This window comes from Bos mutus, chromosome 3, assembly GCF_027580195.1.
Source record: "Bos mutus isolate GX-2022 chromosome 3, NWIPB_WYAK_1.1, whole genome shotgun sequence".
Lineage (NCBI taxonomy): Eukaryota > Metazoa > Chordata > Mammalia > Artiodactyla > Bovidae > Bos > Bos mutus.
The window spans coordinates 23,744,282-23,765,572 of record NC_091619.1 but is presented as its reverse complement, the minus strand read 5'-3'; the positions used below and the strand labels follow the sequence as shown (position 1 = coordinate 23,765,572).

The following is a 21,291-nucleotide window of genomic DNA, read 5'->3' as shown; positions in this document are numbered from 1 at the left end:
AAAGTGGAAACAACCCAAGTGTCCATCAACTATTGAACTGATAAACTAAATGTGGTATACCCATGCGATGGAATATTACTTGGCCATAAAAAGGATTAAATTACTGATTCATACTACAACATAGATGAATCTTAAGAACATTATGCTACATCACAATTGATTCCATTTATATTATAAAAAGTAGATTAGTGGTTGACTGGAGCAGAGAGTTGGGGGTGGGTACATTTATTTACTAGCTCACAAAATTGAGCAATAGTAAAAAAGTTGTTCCTGACTCAGAAAGGCTAATTCTTGAATACAAGTGCTAAAACCTCAAAACTCACAAAACCATTATGCCATTCTTTTCCTTCTTTCTTAAGAGATGTGTATAAGACAGGGAGTGACAGCTAATGGGTACAGGACTTTGGGTTGATGAAAACTGTCCATGGTGATGGTTGTACAACTTTGTGAATGTACTGAAAACCACTGACTTGTACAATCTAAATTAGTGAATTGTATAATATATGAATTGGGGGTTCCCAGCTGGCTCAGTGGGTGAAGAATGTACCTGCGATGCAGGAGATGTGAGTTCAATCCCTGGATTGGGAAGATTGCTTGGAGGAGGGCATGACAACCCACTCCAGTATTCTTGCCTGGAAAATCCCATGAACAGAAGAGCCTGGTGGACTAGAGTCCATAGGACTGCAAGGAGTCAGACATGACTGAAGTGACTGAGCATGCATGCATGATATATGAATTCCATCTCAATGAAGGTTTTTTAAAAACAGCTTTTTATAAACAGAAGTGTACTATTACTACCAATACATGCAACAATATAGCTCAATTCTCAAATAATTATTCTGAATGAAAGAAGTCAGACTAAAAAAAAAAGGATGTGATTCCATTTCTAGAAAATGCAAACTAATCTAGAGTGACAAAAAGATGAATGGTTGCTTGGGGATGTAGAAGCAGGGAGGAGCAGGAGAAAGGGATTACCAAGAGATACACAAAAAACTTTTGGGGGTGATAAATATATTCACTATCTTGATTCTGATGACTGGTTCACAGGTGTATGCATGTCAAAATTTACCAAGCTGTACACTTTAAGTGAAGTTTATTGTATATCACTTATGTCTCTATAAAGCTGTAAATGTATATGAAAAGTAATATTTCAATAATGAGAGGTTTTACAAAAAGAGTTTAGAAAAAAACTATGAAAAAAAGAATTTAGAAGAAATTATCAGAGTATTATATCACGATATGATTTAAACAAGGAATTACCAAAGAACCACTTTTCCATTGATATCCTTATTATAAAGAAAAGGTGATCTAATAGTCTCTTCCTGGTATGTTTCAGCTGCAATCTCAGAAGCATTTAACTGATCTTCACAAGAGTTGCCCCAGCTTGGCAGTGTATCCACATCCACAAACTGGGAAGGTGCACCCAAGGGATCCATGGAATGGAAACTTCAGCTTGTCTTTTCCCAAATTTCTCAGCAATTCAATATTCACTGGGGACTTTAGCTTGAGAGAAAAGAAAGAATCATTTTAATAGAGAAGCACAGATACTACTTCACTTCTATTAGAGCAAAAAACAAAACTCTACTGTGAAATGCTCCAATAGGATATTGTGTGATTACAGTCACTTACATAGTCCCTTAAAAAATCAAATGTACAACAATGAATTACTACAGTTTTTTAAATACAGAAAGAGAGATTATTTAAACATAAATTATTTTCCAAGAATTAGTCATTTAAATAATCACATGTCCCACCAGTTCTACTTTCCAGAAACACAGGACTATTCACTCAACTTTCTTTGAGTGTCTGCTACTGGCAGGGTGAGGGGAGTGTTAGATGTTGCAAGAGATACAGAGACACATATTATGTACAACTTAGAGAGTTCAGTCTAACCTGGAGACTGAGAAGCAGGGAGGTTACTGAAATCAGGTAGTAAGAAATAACAAAGGTCTCTAACTATGTAGAGAAGGAGGAGGAGAGGAAAGCATAGATTTGTGAGGCAACATACGAAGGAAGCCTTAACAGGATCTGATGATTTAGAGAATACAGGGTATGAGACACTGATGAGGTAGGAGGTTGGTTGTAGAGAAATGTAGAAATTAAAAAAGAAGAGTGACAGGAAGACACACAGCGTCAAGTACCACAGAGAACTCACGGGAAATTTAACATGAGAAAAGGATATTTCATTTGCCAATAAGTCAAACAGCTGTTTCAGTAAAACGGTACACTCACTCATTCAATAAATCTTTGGAAGCATCTGTTAGGTGTCAAGCATTGTTTTAGTCACTGGGGACATAAGAATAAGATAGAGCAGTCCCTGCTAAGCAGTCCCTTAGAGAGCTCGTGCTTCCCTGAAAGGACATGAAAAACAAGCAAGCAAGCAAGCAGGTATCTAACAGAATGGCTGGAGGCAATAAGTATTATGAGGAAAAGGTGATATTTGAGCAGAGAGCTAAAGTGAGAGAGCAAGCCATGTAAAGCTCTAGGGGCGTGTGCCAGACCAAGGCAATAGCAAGTACAAAGGCCAAAAGGGCAGGAGGGAAGGTACTCTGTTCCAGGAAAAGTGTGGAGGCTGGTCTGGGTTAGAGTAGAATGAGCTAGATAGTGAGTAGCAGGTGATGAAACTTGGTGAGCAAGGAGAGGTCAGATGAATCAGTCTATAAGTCATGATAAGAGGTTTAGATCTTGACACAAATAAGGGCAAGCTATTAGAAGATCCCTATAAAGATAATGATTAATATAAATAATATTTGAAAAGATTACTCTAGCTACAGTGAAACTGAGTGGGGGCAAGAGTAAATGCAGAGACCGGGAGAAAACAAGTGGAGTAATCCAGGTGAGACGGTGATGAAGGTGGTAAGGAATGGTTAGAATTGGATGAATTTTCAAGACGGAGTCAACAAGACCTTCTAAATGCACCTGAGGGGTGAGGGAAAAGAACAAAGATTACTCTTAGATATCCTGCTTGAGCAGTCAAATAGATGGTAATGCTATTTACAGAGAAAGAGAAGACTGGAGTAGGTTGCAGGTGCAGTAATAATCAAGGTCTTTTTTTCCTTATGTTTCTGCATGTGTTAGGTTTGAAATGCCCATATATACTCAAGTATTTGTATCAGACATGCAGTTGGTTACCTGAGGCTAGAGCTCAAAGAAGAAATCAGGTTAAATTTGTAAAATTGGAGGTCTCAGCATATAGATGCTATTTAAACCTATGGGAACTGGGCAAGACCACAGAGACAGAGAATGCAAATAAAGAAAAGACCCAAGGACTCAGTCCTAAGGCAGAATTTGGAGGTTGGAAAAGAAGAAAAGTGAAAAAGAGAGAGAGAGAGAGAAAAGGATTGATAAGAATGGAAGAAAGATCTGGAAAAGTGTGGTAACATAAAAGCTAAGTGAAGAAAACAACTTTAGATGGGATGCTCAAGAAGGATCATCCAGGGTTAAATGCTACTGAAAGATGGAGGAATAGGACTAAAAATTAGTGCATTTGGTAAGTGAAAGATTGCTGGTAACACTGTACATACAGGAGAGCAGACAGATGATGAGGGAATGACAGTTGGTGTGTGAACTTCCTGAGGAGTTTTTCTGTATGATCCTAATGTTCGTTAAGAGTTAAGGAAAACAAGCATGCCCCTCTATACCTAATTTCTTGATGTTTCTTGCTCAGAGACATGGGATACTAATTGGGATGAACTACAGATCTGATACAATATTCTAATTCCTGTACCAACACTGTGTGGGAGGAAATGTGTTCTTTTATATAACAATCTCAGAAAAGTCTTGCAGATCACGAAAGTAGTGAAAGTGTTTGTCACTCAGCTGTGTGTGACAGCTGGAGAATACTGGAGTGGGTCTCTGCATGGGGATTCCCCTGGAGAATCTCTAGTACATCTTCCTGACTCAGGGACTGACCCCAGGTCTCTCGCATTGCAGGGAGATTCTTTACATTTGAGCCACCAGGGAAGCCCAATTTTGTATCAGAGGATTATTCTCATTTAAGTACTGCTTTGATGTTATTTTGAAATAAAGAAACAAATTCTATCTAGAAGTTGATGTTCAGTCCTGTCCAATCAGCCTTTGAAACTAGAATGTGTGTTTTTGTATGTGTGTGTTCAGTCATGTCCAACTCTTTGCAGCCCCGTGGACTGTAGCCTGCCAGGCTCCTCTGTACATGGAATTTTCCAGGAAGGAATACTGGAGTAGGTTGCCATTTCCTACTCCAGAGGAAACTAGAGGCAACCACAAGTCCTGTTGATCTGTTCACAAGTATTCAGCCTGGAACTGGACAACTGAATAGAGTAAATGTGAAGGCTACATTCACCGTCTATGGCTGAACTGCTTTCAGTTCAACGCAAAGACACCCTGTAGAAATTCATACTTTCCCAACATTATCCAGATTTTTGGTGACTGACTCATGCTGAAACTTAACCAAAATATTTAAAAATCCATTAAAAATTTACTTTCATTTTGCAAACTTGAACATCAAATTACAGGACAAAACCACTTACTTTAAAATAACTTTTTTCTCCAATTCTAAGTAATAATCACTCATCAGTTCAGTTCAGTTGCTAAGTCGTGTCCGACTCTGTGTGACCCCATAGACGGCAGCCCACCAGGCTCCCCTGTCCCCAGGATTCTCCAGGCAAGAACACTGGAGTGGGTTGCCATTTCCTTCTCCAATGCATGAAAGTGAAAAGGGAAAGTGAAGTCACTCAGTCATATCACTCATAGAACACTTGAAAAATACCAAAAAGGGAGAAAAAACTTTCAAAATCTGATGTAGTTCCTACTTTTTTTCTATGATAGGTACATATAATACAATTTGAATCCAGTTTATTTAGTATTTTAAGGTAAAAATTTCCAGATGAAATTGCACTTTGAGGTAGAAGTAGGCTGGTAAAAGCTTGGGCTCTGGGGCTTCCCTGGTGGCTCAGATGGTAAATAATCTGCCTGCAATGCGGGAGACCTGGGTTTGATCCCTGGCTGGGAAGATCCCTTGGAGAAGGGAATGGCTACCCACTCCAGTATTCTTGTCTAGAGAATTTCATGGATAGAGGAGCCTGGTGGGCTACAGTCCACGGGGTCACAAAGAGTTGGACATGATTGACTAACACTTCAGACTTCTGTTATCAGGCCTGAGTTTGGGTCTAAGACCTACCACCTAATAATTTCATGATCATTGACTCTGAAGCAGAGTTTTCTTATTTCTAAAAGAGTCAGAATGACAGTTCTTTTGAGGATTAAATGATTATCATCTGTAAAATTGCACAGCAGACCACCTGGCACAAAGCGAGGCACAATAAATGCTGCGTGTTATAACCTTTTCAGTCAATATGAAAATCACCTGCACCATTGTTGAGATACAGATGCTTTCACATGTAGCAAAGATCAAGACGCTGTCAAAGATTCCCTAACGAGCACCAGATAAACCAGACACAAACTGCTGAACTAAGATACACTGTTATTTGTCTGCCCTTGTAGTGATTTGTTAATCCCTAAAACACCTAGATCAACCCAACATCTGTTTTCTCTGATTCTGCTCCTGTGCCACTAGGGAAAGAAAAATCACAAAGTATTCTCTCTGCTGTCAAAACAAATGCATGTTTTCTTGTGTCAGCTGGGCCCTCCATCAACACTGAGAGAAAATTGTTTGAGTCATTCTTGGATGACTGTGCTACTCCACACAGCATCCGTGGTAGACAGCCTTCAAGATGTCTTTCAATGATACCTGCTTTCTGATATGAATGCCCCTGTGTAGACCTCTTCCTTATGAATAAGGCTGGCCAATGTACCCAACTGGATATTGCAGAAACGACAGCTTGTGACTTTCAAGGATGGGTCATAAAAGATATTGTGGCTTCCGCCATGCTCATTTGGACTGCCTGTTCTGGGGAAGTACGCTCTCGTGATCTGGGGACACACTCATGCAGCTCATGAAAAGGCCCCTGTGTGGAGAAACTGAGTTCCTGCCAACCACCACCACCAACTGCCAGACACAAGAATGAATCACCTTGCATCCTCCAGCCCCAGCTGACATCTTGACCACAACCTCATGAGAAATGCTGAGCCAGAGCCACACAACTAATCAACTTTTGAATTCCTGACCCATAAAAACTGTGAGGTAATAAATGCTTATTTGCCTATTATGTCCCAGGCATTCATTCATTCAAGCACTATTAAGTGCTGAGTCTCTAGTGGAAAAGACAGCCCCACAAAAATCGCACAAACTTATAATCATAGCAATAAATACATATTGCTACAACAAAGAAGGGGAGGCTCTTTAGGCTGAAGAAGCAGAGAATGTCTCTTCCAGAAAGTGAGAGTTGAGACCAAAAGTAGCAGAAGAGTTCTAGAGACAGCAGAAAGCGGACATCTGGGAGCCCCACAGGTACCAAAGGTACCAAAAAGGTATCAAAAAGCCTAAGACACTAAAACAAAAGAAGGCCACTATGGAAGGTATGAGCCATGAGGTACCAGATCTGTTAGAAATATGCTTTCTAATCTTTACAATAATCCCACAAAGTAGGTATTCAGTTCAGTTGCTCAGTTGTGTCCAACTCTTTGCGACCCCATGAATCACAGCACGCCAGGAGGCCTCCTTATCCATCACCAGCTCCCAGAGTCTACCCAAACCCATGTTCATCGAGTCGGTGATGCCATCCAGCCATCTCATCCTCTGTTGTCCCCTTCTCCCCCTGCCCCCAATCCTTCCCAGCTTTAGGGTCTTTTCCAATCAGTCAACTCTTCGCATGAGGTAGCCAAAGTATTGGAGTTTCAGCTTCAACATCAGTCCTTCCAATGAACACCCAGGACTGATCTCCTTTAGGATGGATTGGTTGGATCTTCTTGCAGTCCAAGGGACTCTCAAGAGTCTTCTCCAACACCACAGTTCAAAAGAACTCTTATTTTACAATGAGGGCCTCAAGAACCAGAGATTCAATTACCAGCTCAAGGTAACAGAACTAGTAAGCAGTACCTTGAGATCCAGATGGAAGACCAGTTAACAATAAAACCCATGCCATTTCCATTACATCATACCACATTGCCTCCCTTCTTTTCCTGATGCTCTGAGAAAAGAGAAGTCATTGTTCAAATTACCTTCTCTACAAATCAAAATGTCTCTATCTTCATTCACTCTTTTCAACTTGCAAGGGATTTTCAGTGTATTTCACACTTTTAAGCTTGCCAAATCACCTTCATTTAAGCCTTTTACTGCACCTGACTAGATCTCCTCTAAGGGAAGGTAATAACATCGAGTTTCCCTTCACAACATCTGATTCTCCTTCCCCTGAGTCTCCTACTCCAATTTTTTTTTCTAACCCCATTTCTTCAGAATACCAACAAACTCCACATTTCCCCATTTAACTTTTTAAGAGTAGTCTGTTTCACAGCTCTAAATTCTTTTCCTCCATGTACTTAACCCACTGCAGTTCTGCTTCCATCTTTGTAACACTAAACCTGCTTCTTCAAGGTCAACAATAATTCTCCAAATGTCAAGTTCAAGAGCTAATTAAATTTTAGCTGCACCTGCTATTTATTATTCCCTTCTTGAAACTCTATTATCTTCTTTGATAGTACACTTTGGTGGTTCTCCTATATCTCCAACCACATCTTGTCAGTATAATATAAACAAGTAGTAAGAAATATTCAGAGCTCTTACTGTAGGGCAAAGTTTAATGGCATTATATGAAAGTATCATGGTATTTAACAAAGGGTGAATTCTTTTTCAGTTCCGTCTCTAAACAGAAACATATTTTTCTCATTAAAAAGAGATTTAAATCCCCCCTTCCCTCACCACACACACCTTGGCAATAAAGCAAATGGAAGCAGCAAAGCCAAGCTAGTCAGGACAAACTGATCCCTGATCCTTCAGGAACAGGGGTTCTTAACATTCTTGGGATCATAGACCCCTTTGAGAAAGATAAACACCCTTTTACCAAACTGTGAGTACATGAGCTCATACAAGCACTGATCTGGAAATAAATCTGAGGGGTTTTCCAGACTCAATTAGTAATCCCACTGATAAAAGAATACAGAGTGCTCAGGTGATGGAAAGAGGAGAGAAAGGCTAAAACAATCTATAGCTGTATACAGAACTTCAGAGGGCTTCCCAGCTGGCGCAGTGGTAAAGAATCCATGTGCCAGTGCAGGAGACACAGGTTTGATCCCTGGGTCAGGAAGATCCCCTGGAGTAGGAAATGGCAACCCACTCTAGTATTCTTGCCTGGAAAATTCCATGGACAGAGGAGCCTGGTGGGCTACAGTCTATAGTGTCTCAAAGAGTCAGACATTACTGAGCACACACACACATACAGAATTTTGGAAAGCATTAAAGAAGAGGGGGACTTTCTACTGAAAATCAATTGATCATTTCTGTATTTTAAACAGGTTCATAAGCAAACACAAAACCTTAGTAAAAAGGCTCCTGAAGCAAGACTTTTATGTCCCAGAATCTGAAAGTTTACCTAGAACAAACAGAAGATTCCAGAATCAGACCTACTTCCTTAGCCATACTATCTTAAGGGTTGTCTTCAGTACCTGCTTGCTGCTGCTAAGTCGCTTCAGTCGTGTCCGACTCTGTGCGACCCCATAGACGGCAGCCCACAAGGCTTCCCCATCCCTGGGATTCTCCAGGCAAGAACACTGGAGTGGGTTGCCATTTCCTTCTCCAATGCATGAAAAGGAAAAGTGAAGTGAAGTCGCTCAGTCGTGTCCGACTCTTATCGACCCCATAGACTGCGGCCCACCAGGCTCCTCCATGAGATTTTCCAGGCAAGAGTGCTGGAGTGGGGTGCCATTGTACCTGCCTAGACAGGATAAAGAGAACTCACAATGTATCTTTTATAATTCAAATTTGTAATGAGTATAAATAGTTCTTATTACAGTGTAGCTTGTCTTTTTTCTCAAAACCTTGTCATCTTCTAGTTTAAGAAGTCCTCTAAATAGTGCTTTATAAGAATAACCGGATTGTCTAGAGAGATCAAATTTTTAATGTTCAAGACAGTGCAGAATCAGGCAGAACATCTTAGATCACTGTCTCAAAAAAACCCGATGTTTTGCCTGAATAAGGAGAAAACTATATCATTTAAAAGAGAAAAGAACTCCAAATCTGTCTTCTTGTTCTTCAAAATGCTTACATTGATTAGACAGGCCTGTATAAAAGTACAGAGTTGCTGGTCTGTGCTTTTGATCTCCACTAATTACCAGCTCTATTTCACTGTTTTTACATAAATTATAAGTTTACCATTCTTTATGTCTTTGTATTTCAATATTTTAAATTTCAGGATACATTAGATACTTCTGCACAATACCCCTACCCTAACACCAAATCTATTATATTTAAGAATCATTCTATGCAAATAGAAAGAATGACTTTTTTAGACAAAAGAACAAATGGAAGCAGTCAAATTATGTCAACAATAAATACAGTATAATTCTAAGCTCTGTCAGTGACCCAGGTCAAATCTAACACCATCATTCAAAACCAGCCAAAGCACAAGCTCCAATGGTGAGTTCGTACTACCAACTTTATATTAAAAGAACTTTACTATGTTTCAATTACAATATTAATACATTGAGCAATTCTGAAACTTTGAAAACTAAGTTTATGCTCTTGAAGTAGTGTATTGGGAATTTATAAGATGCATTATCTTAGCACTCATTCATAGTTGATCTTAAAACAACTTTTATTAAAATTATTTTTTCTATTTGTGGTTGTCCCTCCCCATATTTAATAACATTAATTTTTAAGACAGAAAATCATGACTCATTCAAATACAAAAATGAACATGGTTTAATATTTTAACTCACAAAGGAACCTGCCAGATGGCTGATAAAGGGAGGCCCATAAATCAGGCACATTAATAGATCAAGAATACTGAACCCAAAGTATATGAGGCAAAATCGAACATTTAAGAGACATTTCCATGTCTATAGACAAATTATTTAGTATTTACAACTGTAAAATAGATTTCTTAGAATCAGATAATCCAAAGGGTATCATCGAGACTGAATCTAGACTAGTGAAGCACATTTATTTTTCATATATATAAATACACACATTTTCATGGATGTGATATAATGCACATCACCTTAAGACATATTAACCATACCTCCATCCGTCCTAGGTCGCTTCAGTCGTGTTCGCCTCATTGTGACCCCATGGACTGGAGCCCACCAGGCTTCTCTGACCATGCGGATTCTCCAGGCAAGAACACTGGAGTGGGTTGCCATTTCCTTCTCCAGGGGATCTTCACCACCCAGGGATCCAACCCACTTCTCTTAAGTCTCCTGCACTGGCAGGCGGGTTCTTTACCACTAGTGCCACCTGGGAAGCCCAGGTTCCCATATACGTTCACCTAAAGGCTCCATTCCTCATCAAACTTACTGAAATAATAGTCTATTGCTACAATTACTTCCCTCCTCATTCATCCAACCCACAGTAAGCTTCTTTCAAACACCTACACTTTTACATCTATTTACAGCCTGATCATATCCATTCTTTACTATGGCAATTATCTTGAATACAGCAGACTAGGTGATCATGTCTTAAAAACTCAAGAGACGCCTGAAGAAAATCAGATAATATAGGTAAAAGTCTAATTTCGAGGCTGGCTGAAGCTATCCTGTACAGTAAGTGAAGGACAGTCTTATTTTATATAGCTCTATGTTAACTCTAATTTTCCACAGCTACAAACATCAGAACTCATTCCTGTGCAGAACACTTCTAGGCAGCCCAAGAATAAATCGGACGGAACTACAAGAGAGAAAAACTAATTCCCACTTGGTAACAGAGCACCTAAAGCCTCAATTATCAAACAAGGAGGAGTCAGCGCTGGTCACTTCCCCCTCCTGCGGCCAGGGAGCGGAAACCGAAAGCCAGACCAATGTCACTCCAGGGACTGCGGGGATCCAGACAACTCAGCATCCTGGGCTCGGTGCCTACTCAGCCCTGATTCGAGCCGCTTTCGATTCGTGGAACGCCCAGTCCACACGGGCGACCACACAGACTCGACTCTGGGGCTACAGCCAGCAGGGCACCCGGCCGCCCAGTTTCATCTGCACCCCAGGGCGCGCGTCTCCCCGAGGGCAACAGCAGCACAGTTCCTCGTGCCCGACTCTGCCTACCCTTTATCTTCTGGTGGGTAACTTGTCCCTGACAGCGCCTCGGGCGAGAGGAACCCGAGCAACAGCAGCAAAAGAAGCACCAGGCTCTTTTTTGCTGAGAACGGACAGAACCAGCCTTCTCCCGCTCCCACAGCCGGGGCCAAGTCCCGCGCGCCTCCCGCCGCCCGCAGCGACCCCGGCCCGCTCCGCCCCGCCTTTCCTCCCGGCCTCCGTCCCGCCTCTCACAGCATTCCGGTGGTTCCATCCGGGCGGCAGGCGTGACGGGCTAAGTTCCTCGTGGACAGTGGCCGAGCTGCATCGCCGGACAGCCCTTGCCAGGCGTTAGGCAGGTAAGACGAGCCAAAGTCCCAAGAGGCTGGAATGACCAGCTGCAGGAGCCGTGAGCTGCGAAACACCGCCTTCCGCTCCCGGCTGGTGCTCACGAATCGGAGCCCGGCTTTTACGTCATTTCCCCCAGAAGGCAAAGGGAACGTTGGGCGGAAGAGGGTCCGTGAGCGGACCCGGAAGGGGTGCGTTCGGTGGGCGGGTTTAATCTGCTCCGAGCCGCGTGGAGGCCCAGGTAGGTACCGTAGGTGCGCTGCGGTCGAACGCCTCTGCTCGGCTCCTTGGATTTGTCTGGTCCCGGCAGAGGCCTTCGTGGTCCTAGCAGCAGACGAAGCAGGGGGATTTGGGGCCGGTCTTGAGGGTGGAGGAGCACCTGAATTTCTATGAGTGCCCCACCGCCGTCCTGGGAGGGCGCGGACGAACGCCCGAGGTTCATCGGTGAGATGTGGAGCGAGTTGACCGGCACCTGCAGGGCTCGCTTAAAGATGCTCTGGCAGCGTGGTGGGTGTCCGGAACCCCACCTCAGCCTCTCCTGTCTGAAGACTTGGTTTTTAGACGTCTGACAGGTCTGTTACCGCGGTCCAGCCTTGCAGCGCATCATAGAAGCATGTTTTAGGGTACTATGGGTTAGGAAGCAGGGAGAAAGGAGCATAGAGAAAGGTTAAGTTGTGAACTTTTTCCCAAAAGAGTAGAAATATATGCGTGTGAGACACAAGTGACCAGTACTAAGTTGTATGAAAGATCGTGGAAGTATTGATACAATACAAAGACTTTAGCCTCGAAGGAGGTGGGTCTCAGAGGAAAACACTTAGGTAAACGGGAGAATGCACGTTATTCTAAGTACAGTGTGAAGGAAGGCAGGGTAACAGGACAAGGAGGGACACCAACTAGCCTGACAGACAAGGTTATGCGAGATGTAAAGAGGAATAGGTAGGATGAATTCTTGGGAACTGTGGTTTGGCCCTTAAAGGGCTTCGGGGTAGAACAGCATGTTTGGAAAGATTAGTCAGGTAGTATTAATGACTTTTAAAAAGGAAAGAATGAAAAGCATGGAGGTGGGAGTGCTACATAGAAAATTAGTGCAGGAACCCAGTGATAAAGAGCTGAAACAGAAGTGGAAAGAGGGAAAGGATCCTACTTCAGAGAAACAAGTTTCTGAAGAGAGAGGACACAGGCAAAGAGAAGTAGTTTAGTGGTTAAAAGAAGAAATTTGTTGGAATTTGGATTCTAACCTGGCTTTGGCATTTAAAATGAACCGAATGATGTTGGGCTAGCTACTTCGCATCTCTCTGGCTAGATGCCTTGTCAGTAAAATGGGGTAAGAATAGTACTGTGCAAGGTAATTGTGAAGGACTTTTAAAAGTGCTTTACATGTATTAGGGCTTCGCTGATAGCCTTTACTCAGTTGGTAAAGAATCTGCCTGCAATGCAGGAGACCCTGGTTTGATTCCTGGGTTGGGAAATCCCCTGGAGAAGGGATAGGCTACCCACTCTGGTTTTCTCCGGCTTCTCTTGTGGCTCAGCTGGTAAAGAATCCGCCTGCAATGAGGGAGACCTGGGTTCGATCCCTGGTTTGGGAAGGTCCCCTGGAGACGGGAAAGTCAACCCACTCCAGTATTCTGGCGGAGAATTCCATGGACTGTATCATCCATGGGGGTCACAAAAAGTCAGACACAACTAAGTGACTTTCACTTTACATGTATTAATCCACTTAAATAACTCAACTACTATATGTAATTATCTGCATGTTTACTCAGTTATATACATTTTATGTATTAGTTACCAGATAGTAAGCACTCTTAAAGTATTGGTTGCTTAAATAATATTATTAACGAGCCACAGGTTACTACAAAGTTTTGCTCCTAAATGGCTTGGAGAGTTGAGTGTCGCAGAGTCAGAAAAGAAATTAATAGGGTTCAGGAAGCAAGTTAGGTTTGTTTTTATACATACTAAATGTGACACTGGAAGGTATTTGGATGGAGATGTCTGATAAGTTCTCAGAGCTCTGTAGTTAATATTTGTCTGTGGGCAGAACTGGAAATAGAGATGCCGGAGTCTCTGGGCCTAGGCATGCTATATGAAGTCTCCAGGGAAAATACTGTGGTGGCTGGCCAGAGACTACTAAGAAACAATTACAGTTAAGGGGCTGGGGCCAGGAGAATAAGACGAATTGGGAAAGAATTGATCAAATGGCCTAGGTTAAGAGCATTATTGCCATGTTAATATTATCTTTCCTTCATTTTTAACTGCCTTTATGTTGGTTCCTAGAAGAAAAATGAAGCCAGTGGGTGGTCATTAAAATATCATTGAAGAGGAATATTAGCAAAAACATTGAATATTTCCCTGTTAAAGTAGACTAAAACAAGAGGTTGTACTCTGAAAGAGACACCCTGTAGCATTAAACCAAACTGAACCACCACCACCAACAAAAAAATAGCTCTGAAAAACTGTTTAGTATTGTGGGTTTCAGTTGCACAGGTGTTTCAGGGACTACTTTTCACATTTCCAAACAGTAGACAAGCTTGTTATCTCCTTTCCCTGTTGTCTGTTTCCTCCATAATCAAGTGTTTCCAGTGAATTTGATTTAGTGCAGTTGTTACCACACCAAACTTTGATCGCTCACCTGTGAGCACTCAAGCTAATCTCCTGACATGGGGTTGTGGTGAGGGAGAGTGCAACATTTATATTGCGAGCCCAAACAAGGAGAATGTGTGGTGGGGTGGGAGGGGGTGGGGGTGGGGGGCCAGGGGAGGTGATCTGTGTGTGCGCGCGCACGCACACACACATACATACACACACACACACACACACACACATATACACACACACAATTGGCTTTCAGGGAAAGGTTTTTAAAGACAAAATGAGGGAGAGGAGGTGGGATGTGTAATCAGCTGGTGGACATGGTAATTGGGAGTCAACACCATCAACCTGGTCCAGCCAGTTTGGGGTGTAAGTGCTGGTGGTCAGCATGCAGTTAACTTCTTCCTCCTGGTGGGGATATCAATATCTGAAAAATAGCTCAAGGATATGACTCAGTATCATCTGTATAGCCCTTGAGAGGAAACTAAAGGCCCGTGATTTTGTTTAATGGCTAAATTATTAATACTTTGTCTTGATTAATTTCTTTGTTTTTGCATTTTCTCACTTTTGATTAAATTTGCTCTTTGGAACTCAGGGAACTTTAGGAGACTAAAGTTTTTCTATAAACAGTAGGCAGATGGAGGGGAGTGTTGTCTGACTTGACAATTTCAGTCTTCTCTGGTGGCTCAGTCCATAAAGAATCCACATGCATTGTGGGAGACCTGGGTTTGATCGTTGGGTTGGGATGATCCCCTGAAGGAGGGCATGGCAATCCACTTCAGTATTCTTGCCTGGAGAATCCCCATGGACAGAGAAGCCTGGCAGGCTACAGTCCGTGGGGTTGCAAAGAGTCGGACATGACTGAGCAGCTAGCACGCAGCACACACGTAGTGTCCTACTCAGTCACACAGGAACGATGAAATCTGTCAAAAATAGTGTGCAATTTGTATTATTTTTTTGTTCCAAGGGAAGGTGGCTGCCCTGATTTGGAAATCAAGGATCAACCTACACATGTTATATAGTACTTCTGAAAATGAGGAACTGCAGCAGCGTCACCTGGGAACTTGTTAGACTTGAAAAATCTTGGGCTCCACCCCAGACCTACTGAATCAGAAATAGACACTAGGGAGGTGAGGGAGGTGGTTCCTACTATCTGTTTTCATAACCACTTGGGTGATTTAGATACATTCTGGAGTTTGAGAGCTGCTGCGCTCAAAGATAAGTGACACAAGATGAGGCATTTTTGTTTTGCTCAAGACCATATTGCTAGCATCTAGATTAGTGCCTGTCTAATTATTAGTAGGTTCACAATAAATGCTCATTAATAAATATTTTCAGTCTGGGACTGTCAATCTCAGTTTAAAATCTTTGGTAGTTGAACTAGGGGTCAGAAGCAAATTGTTCAGGTGCATCAAGCCTTAACACCTGTCAGATATTTGTGAGGTGGGCATGCAGTGTTACCAGTTTGAAACTTGAGGAATGAGAGATGACATGTTGAGTCACCCCGTGAATAAAAAATGAAGCCGTTCAGGTATTTTATGTCAGTGGTATATTCAGAGTAAATGAAGGTTTAGCAGCCACGGGGTCAAAGACTTTGAAGCACATGATGAATAGCTGGTGTTCACCAACTCAGCAGAACCGAAGTGCCTGAAGTACTGAGTCTTCTTTGTTTGTAGGTGCAGCTGCCTCACTTGCGGTATCAGATGTTAAAACATGGGGCTCACCAAGCAGTACCTGCGCTATGTTGCCAGTGCAGTCTTTGGCCTTATTGGCAGCCAAAAAGGTAACATTGTCTTCGTGACACTTCGTGGTGAAAAAGGACGCTATGTGGCAGTACCAGCCTGTGAACACGTTTTCATCTGGGACTTACGGAAAGGAGAGAAGGTAAGCCAGCAGTCATCCAGGTTCATACTATTTATGGGTATTTGAGGGTGGAGGCAGAAGTGGGAGAGGTCTGTCTTATTCACAGATTTTTTTCTTTACTGTGTGTGCCTCTAGAAATTGTTTTTTTAAATCTTTGGATCTGGATAGCCAAGTATTGTATTGTGAAATAGAACACGATAGAAAAGATTCTTTTGTGTTTTCACACAGTGGAAAAGATTCTATTGTGTTCTTCTACACTAAACTCTGAAAAGCATAACCAAATAGGGGCTTATCTTTTAGGTATTTCTTTGTAGTGATGTTTACAGGTAATTATTTGTAATCATTATTCCCAGCATTGTTTTCCATTTTTATTCATTGTTTTTCCTCTGCCAGTTCTCCACTTTTCAACTTATACTTGCCCTCAGAACTAATTGTGGAGTTGTTATAGTTGTTTTAGTCGCTAAGTCGTGTCTGACTCTTTTGCAACTCCATAGACTGTAGCTTGCCAGGTTCCTCTGTCCATGGGATTTTCCAGGGAAGAATACTGGAATGGGTTGCCACTTCCTTCTCTAGGGGATCGTCCCAACCCAGGGATTGAACTTGCATCTCCTTCATTGCAGGCAGATTCTTTACCCCTGAGCCATCAGGGAAGCTCAGTTACAGAATATTAGGCATTTAAAAGGAATATGTTGACTGAATCTTATGCAGATGAGGCCAAAGGGTTGTTAAACTAGCCTTTGATATTTTGTATAACTCTGAATTCCTAAGCCTACCACTTCTGCCAAACCAAATACAGGCATTTTGATCTTGTCCACTCTCTTTGTGACTCCCAAGAGGTTAATACTTATTGTCCCTCAAAGTCCCTTGGGGATAAACCACTGGAGCACTCTAGTGCCATGCACATTGGTTTCTGAGATGGGGCTCACTTAAAGCAAGGATGTGTTCATAAGCCTTTCTGGAAAGTCATTTGGTGTTGACATAGAACAAGGACTTAGGAATTTATTCCTTTGCCTGGGAAATTTTGGCGTGTATAAGGAAAGTTATGACCAACCTAGATAGCATATTCAAAAGCAGAGACATTACTTTGCCAACAAAGGTTCGTCTAGTCAAGGCTATGGTTTTTCCTGTGGTCATGTATGGATGTGAGAGTTGGACTGTGAAGAACGCTGAGCGCCGAAGAATTGATGCTTTTTAACTGTGGTGTTGGAGAAGACTCTTGAGAGTCCCTTGGACTGCAAGGAGATCCAACCAGTCCATTCTGAAGGAGATCAGCCCTGGGATTTCTTTGGAGGGAATGATGCTAAAGCTGAAACTCCAGTACTTTGGCCACCTCATGAGAAGAGTTGACTCATTAGAAAAGACTCTGATGCTGGGAGGGATTGGGGGCAGGAGGAGAAGGGGATGACAGAGGATGAGATGGCTGGATGGCATCACTGACTTGATGGACGTGAGTCTCAGTGAACTCCCGGAGTTGGTGATGGACAGGGAGGCCTGGTGTGCCGCGATTCATGGGGTCGCAAAGAGTCGGACACGACTGAGTGACTGATCTGATCTGCTCTGATCGATACTAATGTAAAGCTTTGGAGAAATAGTGTAGTATAGCTTTACCTTTTCTTGAATGTTTCATTACCCAGTGCAAATAGTAGTTTCTATATTAAAGAACTTGAGACAGAATGCAGAGTTCCGTTATTATTCAGAAGAGCAATTTGGAATTATTGATGCTTTTAATTTTACTGTGCCTGACAGTCCCACACTTTTTCCTTGATGACATGCTTAACTCCTCTACGTTATTTTCAATTTTTATTATTTCAGATCCTCATCCTTCAGGGGCTTAAACATGAAGTCACTTGCTTGTGCCCCTCCCCAGATGGGCTGCACTTAGCTGTTGGTTATGAGGATGGATCTATCCGAATCTTCAGTCTCCTGAGTGGAGAAGGAAATGTGACCTTCAATGGACATAAAGCAGCCATCACATCCTTGAAGTATGATCAGCTAGGAGGCAGGCTGGCTTCTGGATCCAAGGTGAGACCTTGAATTAGGTGTCTTGACTTTGATCTGGCAAAGGAGCATAAGACTGAACAAGCTGAAGCAGGTTGTTCACAAAAATTGTTGGCTGAAACAGGGCACTCTGTGTACAAAATAGTATCAGTGGTAGTATAGAGTGAGAAGGATGGATTTGAATTGGGTGGTCCGTTTTGTTTCCTGTCAGATTCTCTGAGTAAAGCCTGTAAAATATGGAAACAGGATGAGGCTGTCCATGATAATTACCATGTGACATTGTTGTACATTTGCCTACCCAAAACAGTACACAAGTGGGTGGAGGAAGCATTGGAAAGGCAGAGGATGCTTCTTGGCCATTCATTTGGTAAAATATCTCACTTTCCTATACCTCAGTCATCAGTTAGAAAATAGAATGTAAATGATTCCATTTACAATTGTGTGTTAAATAATGGACTCAAAAATATTGTGAAACTTTACTGAAGAATGTTACAAAGACTTGAATGAGTAGAGACACAAGCCATGTTCTTGAATGGCAAGACGAAGTGTTGAGATGATACTCCTATGTTCTAATTAGTTTATATAGATAAAACGGATTAAATATACCAAAGATTTTTTTTTTTAACATGACCAAATCATTTAAAAGCACATGTGTAAAAACAAATGAATATAAACAGCAGAGTTTTGGGAAAAATTAATAAAAGGGTTTCTGATTCTTTTTCAGGGCTGGATTTTTTTAAGAGGTTTCAAGTATTAGAATGCGTTATGAAGTCACAATTTATAATATGTTATATCAAGCTGGCATTAATACAAAATAGTCAGATTATTGCAACCAAATGGGAATACAAGAAACATATCCACTTGATATACCTAGTTAGTGTGTGTGTGTATATATATGTATATATATTTCCTAATTACTTTAAAGGTGACATTTTTGAGTAGAACAATGATGGATTACTTCTGAAGTAATACTTAAACAATTGGCTCACCATGTGGGGTGAATTTTAAGTTAAAACTTTACCTCATGCCATGTACCAAAAAAATTCTCAAAGACTTAAATCATGGTGTTTTAAGTAAACTAGAAGATACATAAATAAATATCTGATATCAAGGTGATAAAATATCTGATATCAATCTGATAAAGACTTCAAGCCTATGGGTAAGGAAATAAATTAGAAAGGAAATTTTGAATGCTTAATATTTGAATATTTACAATGTATTTTAAAACATTAAAACAATATAAGAAAGTTGTTAAGAGTAAATCCTAAGAGTTTATATCACGTCGAGAAATTTTTTCTCTTTTTAATGGATCTAAATGAGAAGATGGGTGTTAGCTGAACCTATTATGGTAATCATTTCACAATATATGTAAACTAAACCATCATGCTATATGCCTTAAACTTATACAGTCATATATGTCAATCATTTTTAAGTAAAACTGGAAAAAATAAAGGACAATGAAAAAGGGAAAGTATTTAATAGTTCTAGAATAAAAGGCAAATATTAATATCATGTCTTAATAACAACAAGTAAATAAGACCCAAAGGAAGATGAAAGACATGACTTGACAGTTCGCAGGAGGTACAGAAAGGCCAGTAATCACCATAGAGGATGTGCAGAATTTCTCATTGGTATTCAGAAATGCAAATCAAACACTGAGGTAGCCTTTCAACTTGTGAAATTGGCAGTGGTTTTTGAGCAACTGATAATACCCAGTGCTGAAGGGATGAGAAAACTGGTCTTGTCACACACAGCTCCTGTGGACCTTTAGACTGGTGCAACCTTTCTGGAGATCACCCTGAATTTCAGATTAAATTCCATTAAAATTATTATTCTATTTAAAGGTATTAAAATAGAAAAAATACCTTTTAACCCAAGAATGTCCCTTTTTAGTCTTTATTCTGATCAGAGATATATAAAAGATTGATGTACAAGAATGGTCGTTTCCACATATTTATAATAGCAGAAATTGGTAACTACCTAAACGGCTGAAATAGAAAAAAATTTAAAATAATGATATATCCTTAAGGTTGGTTACCACATGAGTGTTAAAAATGAGAAGAGTCTGTAATGACGTGGAAATAGAGAAATATATTAAAGGAGAAAAAGAAGGTTCTAAAATGATAGTAATAGCATGATCTCAGTTAACAGCATGTATGTACACATGAAGACTGGAGCAGTGTACACAAAATATCTATGTTGATCACGTCTGGGTGGTGAAATCAGCTGGTGTTTGTTTCTTCTCTATTGTTCTGTGTGCTTTCCAAGTTTTCTATAAGAACTACATATCAACTTTCTAATAAGAATATTACACCCTGTTTTTTGTCAAGTTAGGCCTTATGTGATAAAGTTCTTCTATATGATTTGATTCCTTTAGGACACGGATATTATCGTATGGGATGTGATCAATGAAAGTGGCCTCTACCGTCTAAAGGGACACAAGGACGCCATCACACAAGCATTGTTTCTACGAGAAAAGAACCTGCTGGTTACAAGGTAAAGTAGTGGAAACAGTTTCGTGTCCAGTTCTTTTTCTAGGTGAATTGACAGTGAGGCTTTCACAGAAGGAATTTGCTTGATTCCTTACTCGTTTCTTCACGCTACACTCAAGCTTATTTGCTAGTTGCCTCTTCTCTCTGCTTTCCTCTGCCCCTGCCTCCCCTCCCCAACAGTATCATGGGTGCTATGCAGAGTTCTTTATAGCATTCTTTAATTCCCTTTTCTGATTTGTCATTATTTCCCCCTGATAACTCTTTGACAGATGCATGAACTGTCTACTTTCTGGATCCCTAGAAAGTCAGGAAAACCGAATATGGAACAGCGGGCAGATGTGACTACTAAATGTTTGTTTTAGCCTGCCTCTTTAAAAGAGACTTATTTACTCCATCCTTAGGGCTCCTGAACATCTAATAGGTTGGACCATTTGTATGGGTTAAAAGTGATATGTCAGATACCAGCAATTTCATATAGTTCAGCCTAAATGTAATAGTTACCATTCCTAAGGAATGGCTACCCAGGAAAGTTTGAAATCCAAAATGTTGCCAGGCAGTACTTAGAAGGACCACAGTAATTAGTAAGAACCACAGAAGAACCAGAAGCGGTGTAGAAGAGCAGCACAAAATGCTGTCCAAATGGTGGATTTGTCCCTGTGGGGTAGGATACAGGGGTGGTAGTGTGTCTTGTTCAGATAACACGAGGCAGTGACTCTACAGTTCCTAGAATATACATACACCTGAGAGCTTAGGGGATGTAAGGAAAAGGAAATGACACCGGGAGGTAGGATTGTATAGGAAAGGTTTTGTAAATTGGGTTTTAGGATATTTCCAGTTTTAATCCTGGTACCAGCATTATGGTAGATTTCTACTGGTGAAGAAACAGAGAACAGGCATTTGAGGC

The 21,291-nt window shown here is 41.1% G+C and overlaps 2 protein-coding genes across 6 annotated transcripts in view; one reads left to right on the top strand and one right to left on the bottom strand.

Annotated features, from left to right (window-relative positions):
* Positions 1–11,519, bottom strand: part of GDAP2 (ganglioside induced differentiation associated protein 2) — a 75,380-nt gene extending 63,861 nt beyond the window's left edge. The window contains exons 1-2 of one of the 4 annotated variants that reach the window (XM_070367417.1): positions 11,353–11,519; positions 1,261–1,503 (exon numbers count right to left, since the gene is read on the bottom strand). In XM_070367417.1, the coding sequence (XP_070223518.1) occupies positions 1,261–1,436 (176 nt within the window). In that variant the 5' untranslated portion in view covers positions 1,437–1,503; positions 11,353–11,519. Of the gene's footprint in view, positions 1–1,260; positions 1,504–10,112; positions 10,732–11,352 lie in introns of those variants that run through there. The other 3 variants (XM_070367419.1, XM_005895282.2, XM_070367418.1) reach the window with 3 other exon arrangements.
* Positions 11,321–21,291, top strand: part of WDR3 (WD repeat domain 3) — a 38,850-nt gene continuing 28,879 nt past the window's right edge. The window contains exons 1-4 of one of the 2 annotated variants that reach the window (XM_070367416.1): positions 11,321–11,456; positions 15,711–15,918; positions 17,710–17,919; positions 20,273–20,391. In XM_070367416.1, the coding sequence (XP_070223517.1) occupies positions 15,748–15,918; positions 17,710–17,919; positions 20,273–20,391 (500 nt within the window). In that variant the 5' untranslated portion in view covers positions 11,321–11,456; positions 15,711–15,747. Of the gene's footprint in view, positions 11,457–11,588; positions 11,687–15,710; positions 15,919–17,709; positions 17,920–20,272; positions 20,392–21,291 lie in introns of those variants that run through there. The other variant, XM_005895281.3, reaches the window with a different exon arrangement.